The sequence below is a fragment of the Ananas comosus genome, unplaced genomic scaffold (assembly GCF_001540865.1).
Source record: "Ananas comosus cultivar F153 unplaced genomic scaffold, ASM154086v1, whole genome shotgun sequence".
In the NCBI taxonomy this organism is placed as follows: domain Eukaryota; kingdom Viridiplantae; phylum Streptophyta; class Magnoliopsida; order Poales; family Bromeliaceae; genus Ananas; species Ananas comosus.
The window spans coordinates 1-9,685 of record NW_017891970.1 but is presented as its reverse complement, the minus strand read 5'-3'; the positions used below and the strand labels follow the sequence as shown (position 1 = coordinate 9,685).

Here is a 9,685-nt window from a genome sequence, read left to right as displayed (position 1 = left end):
AGAGAGAAATAAACTATTATACTATTGATAGTACCAAGCGCCGGGTGCTATTGAGTTTCTGGCCGTTAGATTAAAAAATATACGGTTAGAATGATACTGGTCCCTTAAGATTGAGTAGGTGGTTGATTGAATAGTATAATCTAATAGATGAAAATAATCAAAGAATAAATCTAACAGTAAAAAACTCGACAGTATCAAGAGCTTGATATTATTGATAGTATAATAGTCGGACTCTCTCTCTCTCTCTCTCTCTCTATATATATATATATATATATATTGTGAGTGTAAATGTATGCATCTCTACTTATGTTATATTTACAACTATATACAACCAAATGACCACCAACACCGAAAATTTTCATTATCACCTATGAAAATTTTCAACCACCATATAATACAAGAAAAAAATGCAGAGACACACTACCTGAATACTGTAGTGAGTTTTGAAATGGACAAACTTGACTTAGAAAATCCTTGATTTCAATGGTAAACTCTCATTAGTATTTATTCATCATAAATTCAGTAACTAAAAGTAATTTCACTTGATGCATGGAATATAAATTATTCAATTACTTCTATTTTACCAAACTACAGAAACCAACGGAATGCATGACAAGCTAACCGATAATAATAAGAACGTACCGGCATAGAATTTTAATTGAGAAGAGAGGAAACAGCAAAGACCGCGATGTCGCACTCGGCTGTTTCAAAATGAGTTATAGTTCAGATGATGTTTGTGCAGTTTTATCTAAAATATAATAAGCAACCAAAAGAAGTACCAGAAATTAGGGATTGGAGTTTTTTTGACATTCAGCTGGGTGGTGATGGGCAGAGCTTTCTTAAGGTGACAGAAGTCCTTCTGCCCTGCTGGATCTCCTTCCCTTCCCACACCTGATTCCCCGGCTTCCGGTTTATCTCGTGCTTCCACAGATACCGCACTTCCCCCGACATGAGAACCAACGAGCCCGGGGTTAACAAAACAGGGACTCTCTTCGTAAGCTCACGATCTTCCTCTAGGGTTGCGGTTGTGCCGACTTCCATGTCTGTCGTAGGCCGCGTGAAATGCATTATGCATGGGGATTCTAAGGAGACTATCGCGATCCCGTCCTCGAACCGCATCAGGTCAACATGCGCGCAGATTCCCTGCATTGTGTGGGGAAAAAAAAAAGCTGACGGTCGTGACATAAATGTACAAAATTGGAGATCTTCGAAAAGGAAATATAATACATTCAAATCATATTTTTCATCCTTAACGGCTGATTACAGAAAGTTTTTATACTTCGAACAATTGCAATCGTGAGTTTCTAGTTCAGTAGGTGTATCAATAAAATTCGTCGGTCGATAAGCGTCTGGAAATGCATTGAGATGACGACCACCTATGAAGATAAAAACTAAACTATTAGGACCAATCTGGCACAGATGCAAGACATTAGGTAAAAATGTTGTCATCTAGATTCTGCAATTTACTGTAGTGCATGCACAATACATTCACATGGTAGTCGAGTCGTCGTCTCAGTTTAGGGTTCTGACAAAGTCAATAACTAATGAATTGATTCGCAAGCTTATTGATCTACATATCTGTATCTGCAAGATTCTATAGTATGGTGACAAAATTGGTTTCAATCGAATCTTCAAGGACTTGTACAAGAAAACAAGAGTGACTTAAATGAGTTGGCTTCGATGCAGAGAAACAAAAGTTAATGGTGAAAAAGCACACAAATTGAAACCGATTACCCGATGAAAAGTACAGGATTAACTCTATTGTGTCAACGATGAAGCTTCTTGAGATGATCTATGCCTGATCCAGCTGGATTGACAAAAACTCAACGGAATAACATGCTTCACACTAAGTTAGCTTAACAAAAAATGAATCTTCTCAGTACGTCTCTATTTAAAGAGGACTCCCTCCTTAAAAGACCGGTAAGAGAAAGAAATGAACTCGTATGTCTTGATTGTATTTTTTGCCAAGCCATTTTTGTTTCGCTTCAAGATCTTCCATCAACCTCGCTACTTATCACGGTGCACATTGGAGATAATGAGAAACTACTCGGGTATAAACTAGTAAGAGCTACTTGGGTTTAAGCATTTGTGCCGTGCGATTAAAAGACCTTTTCCATTCAAGTTACTAAAACCAGTGGCCAAGACATTGCACATTCTTTAGTGCATCTATCTCTAGCTGCAATTGTGAGACCCCGTTTCTGTCAGTGGGGACTTGTCGACAGTTCTGGAGAGTGTCAAGACAAGCCCGAGTTGCGTTGGCGTCAAATAGACGCGAAACGGACTCCGTTTGACGCGAGGTCATCTTTCTGTGTGAAAATCTGCGAAATTGCAGAATTTTTACTCTGCTGTACCGGTACAAGGGTTGGTCTGTACCGGTACAACCACCGTGGGAAGTCGCTTGCTGTACCGGTACAAGGGTCCGTCTGTACCGGTACAGGATGCGCGACAGGAGGTTGGTGCCCACGGGTTTGGCCTTGTACCGGTACAGCAAGCCGTGTACCGGTACAAGGGAGTTGGTGGAGGGATAAAACAGTAATTTTTTTTTCCTCGTTCTTGTCACCATCTCTCTCTCTATTTAGCTGCAGAGTGAGCTGAGAGAGAGAGATTTCCCACTTCTTCACCCATTCTCCTTCCTCTCTCTCTCTCTCTAGGCCGGGTTGGTGTGCGGTTGGAGGGAGTTCGTCGCCGACGTCGCGCCGCGAGCCGTTCGAGTGCGCGTGTGACCGGGGCGCTGCGAGGAGGCCGGGCGAGGGCGTGTCTTCGACGTTACTGTCGCCGCGTCGTAGTTCCTCACTGTGGAGGTGAGTTGTTTTGGTCGCATTTTTCCCCGAATCCATCTTCGATTCCAAGTTGCCCACGCGTGCTGTTTTCACAGATTTCCTGCGTCGACTGTTAGTATTTCGGCTCGTTCTCCGCGTAGAAGCGTCGGATCGCGACGAAACTTGGTTCATTGGACTCTAGACTGCGAGAGGATTCCACAGAGCCCTCATTTGCAATTTTTGGACAAGGTTAGCTTGGTCGAAACTGAACCTTTCTCAGCTGCTGTAAACTTAGGCTGATTTGTGTTATTTTGGTCGTTTTAGCTCGGCGACCGGTCTAGGTGGTCCCTGAGGAATCCAGCAGCATCGCGGGTGGCCGAGGCTGAGTTCGCTGCCAGGAAATTGCACTTGAGGTGGGTTACATCGGTTCGACTCCTAAGTTCATAATCGTCGACATGTATAGATCTCTATTTTGGTAATCTAGTTTGGCTCAAATTCTTGAATGATTCTAGATTGGTAAAATCTGAATTCTCGAGCATGTTTTATAATTTAAATAGATTATACATGTTGGACTTGGAAATTGAATTAGGAGAAAATCTGCGATTTGGACCTGTCACTGTTACTACCTGATTTAGCTCCAGGAGCCGTTAGAAAATTGTACTGTCGCAGTTTCTTCGAGACGAGTACTCCAGATAGTTTAGAATGTATTTACACTCGTGCTGGTTCGCCGAGTGGATTTTTACAGGGTCGTTCAGGTCGTTTCGGACTGTTGGGTGCCGTCAGAGTTGACGGTGGACCCGTATCGCCTTTTTGGCGTCAGATTGTGCCGAGGGCACGTTACCTGTTGGTTGTTAGACCATTTAGAGTCGATTACTTAACTTGGCTAGTTGGAGCCTGATTGAGCTCGACAGAGATACGCTGCATACTCGGTTGGGTAGCGCCCACGAGTGCCACTCCGGAGTCAGGCTTGTGCTTTTGCGTTGGTGTCGCTCATGCCAGTTGGACTTGCTCTCCACGGACCAGTAGAGTGGATAGAGCCGATAGTCGCAACGGGGTAGGGACGGGTGTATTCACAGTCCCGGGGACGGGTATGCTTACAGTCCCGATTGGATTGGGTCAGATTTGACATTTCCTACAGTTGTTGGTTAGTGTAGAGCATGATAGTGTAGTGGATGATAGCGGTAGAGTATGCTTCCTGCTTTCCTTCTATCCTTGCTCCCTTCTGTAGACTTAGTGGGTGACCGATGTTTGTTTTTGGCGGTGCCCACTGAGGACTACTTGTGTTTACAGTAGTTCTCACGCCCTGTTCTTTTACCGCTATTTTGCAGAGCCGCAGGTACAGGCTGCTGCTTCCTCTGCTGAGCAGGATCGTGGCAAGGGCGTCGCGAGCTAGAGCCCTACCAGACTGATCGAGTTAGAGGCGTCCTCCCCTTACAGCAGGTAGTGATTTTTCTTTTGGAGCTTTTGTACATAGCAGTTGAACTCGCCAGTGCGAGTGGTTTTGTACTTGGGATTTGTGACTATGTATAAAAAGCTCGTTTACTTTAGTTATTTCTTCTGCTCTATACTACTGTTTGTAGTATTGTTGTTTCTACAGGTACCAGTGACGCTTCGTATACAGGAAAAATTTCTTGTATACGGCGGATTTGTCGGCGTGCCCGGGGAACAAGACATCCGGGGCGTGACAGATTAAGTTGGTATCAGAGCTTTGCTGTAGGTCGTGGGGACCTAGGAAACCTAAGTTTGGCAAACCTTAGGAAAGCAAGACGCGAGAGGCGTGATATTAATTGCGAAAGTCAATGATTATTTGTTCTAACTCCTCCTAGAGTGGGGTGAGTGATTGAAGGAGTACCTGTTTTGGCCTGAGAAATTATGTTGGCTGCAGACGACATAATTTTGGAGGAAAACAGGGACCGCCTTCTAGACTTTCGTTGATTGGGTCGAGAGTGTTTTGTTGTATCTAACCCCGAATTGTTCCTTTCAGCTATGTATCGTCGCCGGGGTCGACCGTCGTTGCGGGAGCGCGCCCAGTTGGCGCGGGATCATGCTGGACCTTCTGAGAGATCTGAGCGGGTGGAGCAGTGTACTCAGCAGGAGCAGGGTGACAGACTGGGGGCGAGTGTACCCCCTGTTGTAGAGCCGAGTGCGCGACCAGAGGCTAGCGCACCCCTTGATCTGAGTGCACAGTTGGCTGCCCTGACTGAGGTGACGAGACAGCAGGGGGAGCTATTGCAGAGGTTGTGTGAGAGGATAGCTCAGCCACCGAGTTCTGTACCGAGGGCACCAGAGTCGCCAGTTCCACCCCCGACTACTCCAGTGACAGCACCAGCTGCAGCAGTCCCTCCATCGGCAGCAGTTCCAGTAGCGCCTGTTGCGCCTGCTAGGGGGCCAGTACCGTTGACTGAGGCCGAGCAGGAGCGGTGGACGGAGAGGTTAGCTCGTTTTCGCCGTTTTGATCCACCGATCTTCGATGGCAGAGGCACTGAGGCCTGAATTGTAGAGGGATAGGTCAGTGCGATGGAGAAGCTATTCGAGGATCTGTTTGTTCCAGAGGGGGAGCAGGTACCCCTGGGAGTACACTGTCTAGCAGGTGATGCTCATGACTGGTGGCGGAGGACGAGGCGAGACCAGGGGCTAGTGGCGGCACAGCTGAGTTGGGACGAGTTCTGTGGAATGCTGTTTGTGATGTTCTTTCCCAACAGTGTGAAGCAGAAGCTCGAGGAGGACTTGAGGAGGCTTCAGCAGGGAGATCGCCCAGTGCAGGAGTACGTTCGGGAGTTTACTCGACTCCTGAACTGTGTACCATTTGTGGCCAGAGACGAGGCGCACCGAGTATACATGTTGTAGCAGGGGCTGAGACCGGACATCTTCAGGCTAGTGCGGGCGCAGAGGTCGAGGACCCTGGATGCGTCTATAGAGCAGGCCTTATGGGTGGAGAGAGGTGAGGTGTCGCTGCAGGAGAGGACTCAGGCCGTGGGGCAGGGTCAGGACAGAAAGCGCCCCTTTCCAGATGACGGAGGGCAGTCGAGTAGCAGACGTCCGCCGAGACCTCCACGATCACGTTCTCAGGGTCGTGGGTCTTCGGGGCGTCAGCGTTCCAGGGGATCCCGTCAGCAGGGGCAGACTCAGAGGACGCCACAGTGTGTGATCTGCGGGGGACCACACTGGCCTCGGCAGTGCGAGCATAGAGAGGGCAGGTGCTACGGATGTGGTCAGCCGGGACACATGAGGGCAGCGTGTCCCCGAGCAGCATCTCCAGCACCGTCATCAGCTTCGGCACCACCAGCACCACAGCAGTCTTACGGAGCAGCACCGAGCTATCGCCAGGAGGACAGATCGTCTGTGCCGCGGTCGGGTGAGCGGCGACAGCAGGCTCCGAGTGGCAGGGTCTATGCAGCTCAGGTGGAGGACTCTTCAGCAGCCGACCGAGTGGTGGCAGGTATCACTTTGATTTCTGGCATTAGAGTTCGCACTCTTTTTGATACCGGTGCATCGCATTCCTTTGTTAGCCGAGCATTTGCATTGTTGCATGGTCTAGAGTTAGGAGCGTTGTCTCAGGCACGAGAGGTGCAGATCCCCGACCATGTCTTGCAGGTTACAGAGTGTTGTTGGTCCTGTCCGGTGCAGTTAGACTCTTGGATCATGCCCGCAGACCTATTGGTGTTAGGGCAGCTGCAGGACTTCGACGTAGTGCTCGGTATGGATTGGCTGGCGCGGTACTATGCTACGATCGACTGTGGAGCGAGGACGGTGACGTTCCGCGAGCCAGGCCAGGAGGAGTTTACTTTCAGAGGCTGCAGGAGCACGCTGTTTGCCACCTGGATATCTTCGGCGAGGGCTCGACAGATGCTGAGCAGTGGGTGTATCGCTTTCCTAGCGACAGTTGTGGAGGTACCTACGGCGGCGCCGAGACTCGAGGACATCCCAGTAGTTCGCGAGTTTTCGGATGTGTTTCCCCCTGAGTTGACGACATTGCCGCCGGAGAGGGAGATTGAGTTTGTGATTGATGTAGTTCCTGGAACTGCACCAATCTCAAAGGTACCTTACAGGATGGCACCGGCAGAGCTGAGAGAGCTAAAGGCGCAACTTCAGGATCTGATGGATAGAGGGTTTGTGAGACCCAGTGTGTCGCCTTGGGGAGCGCCGGTGTTATTTGTAAAGAAGAAGGATGGTTCGCTCAGGTTATGTGTGGATTACCGGGAGCTGAATAAAGTAACCATCAAGAACAAGTATCCTCTGCCGCGCATTGATGATCTATTCGATCAGCTGCAAGGATCTTGTGTCTTTTCGAAGATTGATCTCCAGTCAGGTTACCACCAGCTGAGGGTGAGGGCCGAGGATGTTCCCAAGACGGCTTTTCGGACTCGGTACGGGCATTATGAGTTCACGGTGATGCCTTTTGGATTGACGAATGCCCCTGCCGCATTCATGGATTTGATGAACAGAGTGTTCAAGCCGTTCTTGGATAGGTTTGTGGTAGTCTTCATCGACGATATCCTGATTTACTCTCGGAGTGATGCTGAGCATGAGGAGCACTTGAGGATTGTGCTACAACTTCTGCGTGAGAAGAAGTTGTATGCCAAGTTAAAGAAGTGCGAGTTCTGGCTACGGGAGGTTGCCTTCTTGGGCCACGTGATTTCAGCTGAGGGCGTAGCAGTGGACCCGAAGAAGATTGAGGCGATTCGAGATTGGCCTAGACCGACGACGGTTACTGAGGTACGGAGCTTCCTGGGACTGGCAGGATATTACCGTCGGTTTGTGGAAGGCTTTGCGAAGCTTTCCACACCCCTCACGCGCTTGACGCGGAAGGGGATTCGTTTTGTCTGGAGCGACGACTGTCAGAGGAGCTTTGACGAGTTGAGATTGAGGTTGATGTCGGCTCCTATCCTTGCCCTTCCTGTTATGGGCGAAGGATTTGTGATCTACAGTGATGCATCGCACAGTGGACTTGGTTGCGTGTTGATGCAGCATGGTAGGGTAATTGCTTATGCTTCACGGCAGTTAAAGGATTACGAGAAGAATTACCCTACGCATGACTTAGAGCTTGCCGCGGTAATTTTTGCCTTGAAGTTGTGGCGGCATTACTTGTATGGCGAGCACTGCGAGATTTTCACGGATCATAAAAGTCTCAAGTATCTGTTCACGCAAAGAGAGCTGAATCTGAGGCAGCGCCGGTGGTTGGAGTTACTGAAGGACTATGACATTAGTATTCAGTATCATCCCGGCAAGGCGAATGTCGTGGCAGATGCGTTGAGCAGGAAAGCAGTGCAGAGCCTGAGTTTGAGGATTACAGAGCAGAGACCCCTACTCGAGGAGCTTCAGCGGCTGGGACTCGAGGTGGTACCCCCTGGTGCGACAGCGAGGCTGACATCTTTGGTATTACAGCCCACTCTGTTGGATAGGATCCGAGAGAAACAGAGTGGAGACCCGTTCTTGTTGAGGGTTAGAGAGCAGCTGGACAGGGGGCAGGTCGAGGGTTATGCTTTGGACAGTTCGGGAGTACTGCGGTACAGGGACCGACTGTGTGTGCCCGTGGATCCTGAGATTCGAGCTGACTTGTTGAGAGAGGCACATTGTTCCCCTTATACGGTTCATCCTGGGGGACCAAGATGTATAGAGATTTGAAGGCACGATTTTGGTGGCCTGGAATGAAGAGGGACATTGGCAGATACGTGGCTCAGTGTTTGACTTGCCAACAGGTGAAGGCCGAGCATCAGGTGCCTGCTGGCAAGCTTCAGAGTCTGTCAGTGCCCGAGTGGAAATGGGATCAGATCACGATGGATTTTGTTGTTGGTTTGCCTAGAGCGCAGGGTGGCTATGATGCAATTTGGGTGATAGTGGACAGACTGACCAAGTCTGCCCACTTCCTGCCGGTTCTGACTACTTGGTCCAGAGAGAGGTTAGCGCAGCTGTACTTGGACGAGATTGTTAGGCTGCACGGCGTGCCTGTGTCGATAGTTTCAGACAGGGACCCGAGGTTTGTATCTCAGTTTTGGAGGAGTTTACAGACAGCCTTGGGCACTCAGTTGCATTTCAGCACGGCCTTCCACCCACAGACAGATGGTTAGTCAGAGCGGACCATTCAGACTCTTGAGGACATGCTGAGAGCGTGCGTCCTGGATTTTGGAGGAGGGTGGCATCGACATGTGAAACTAGTCGAGTTTGCGTACAACAACAGCTATCAAGCGAGCATCCAGATGGCTCCGTTTGAGGCGTTGTATGGGCGCAGGTGTCGATCCCCCTTGTTTTGGAGCGATGTGGGTGAGAGGAGGACACTTGGACCAGAGATTCTACAGGAGGCTGAGGAAAAAATCAGAGTCGTTCAACGACATCTTTTGACAGCCCAGAGCCGACAGAGGAGTTACGCCGATACCCGGAGACGAGACTTAGAGTTTCAGGTTGGAGACCATGTTTTTCTTAAAGTCTCGCCGTCCAGAGGGATACGCAGATTTGGAGTACGTGGAAAGCTCAGTCCGCGTTTTGTTGGGCCCTTTGAGGTATTGGAGCGTATTGGACCAGTCGCTTACAGGATTGCTCTACCACCACGACTAGCCGGCATTCATGATGTGTTCCACGTCTCGGTTTTGAGGAAATATGTGTTTGATCCCTCCCACGTGATTGACTTCACTCCACTTGAGATTGGTGAGGATCTGAGATACGAGGAGCGACCGTTGCGGATTCTTGCTCGGGAGACGAAAGAATTACGCAATCGGGTCATCCCGTATGTAAAGGTGCAGTGGAGCAATCATGAGGAGCGGGAGGCGACTTGGGAGCCCGAGACGGTGATGAGGGAGGCGTACCCCTACTTGTTCGAGTCCTGAGTTGAGGTACGTTCCAGTTTCGCGGACGAAACTCTTTGTAGAGGGGGAGGGTGTGAGACCCCGTTTCTGTCAGTGGGGACTTGTCGACAGTTCTGGAGAGTGTCA

The 9,685-nt window shown here is 49.5% G+C and overlaps 1 protein-coding gene and 1 long non-coding RNA gene across 4 annotated transcripts; one reads left to right on the top strand and one right to left on the bottom strand.

The window, feature by feature from the left end:
* Positions 1 to 463: 463 nt before the first annotated feature.
* On the bottom strand, positions 464 to 1,149 carry LOC109705255 (uncharacterized protein P8A3.02c-like). The gene is made up of 2 exons (XM_020225984.1): positions 780 to 1,149; positions 464 to 701 (listed from the first exon to the last, which is right to left on the bottom strand). The coding sequence occupies exon 1, from the start codon at positions 1,147 to 1,149 to the stop codon at positions 811 to 813; it is 339 nt and encodes a 112-aa protein (XP_020081573.1). The 3' UTR covers positions 464 to 701; positions 780 to 810.
* A 1,472-nt stretch (positions 1,150 to 2,621) lies between these two features.
* LOC109705254 lies at positions 2,622 to 5,002 on the top strand. Of its 3 annotated transcripts, none has more exons than XR_002214678.1 (4): positions 2,622 to 3,008; positions 3,084 to 3,172; positions 4,088 to 4,199; positions 4,744 to 5,002. It is a non-coding gene; the product is annotated as an uncharacterized LOC109705254 (long non-coding RNA). The 3 variants fall into 3 exon arrangements; XR_002214677.1 differs by lacking the exon at positions 4,744 to 5,002 and having other exon boundaries at positions 2,622 to 2,801; positions 2,876 to 3,008; positions 4,088 to 4,310; XR_002214676.1 differs by lacking the exon at positions 4,744 to 5,002 and having other exon boundaries at positions 4,088 to 4,310.
* The last annotated feature ends 4,683 nt before the right edge of the window (positions 5,003 to 9,685 follow it).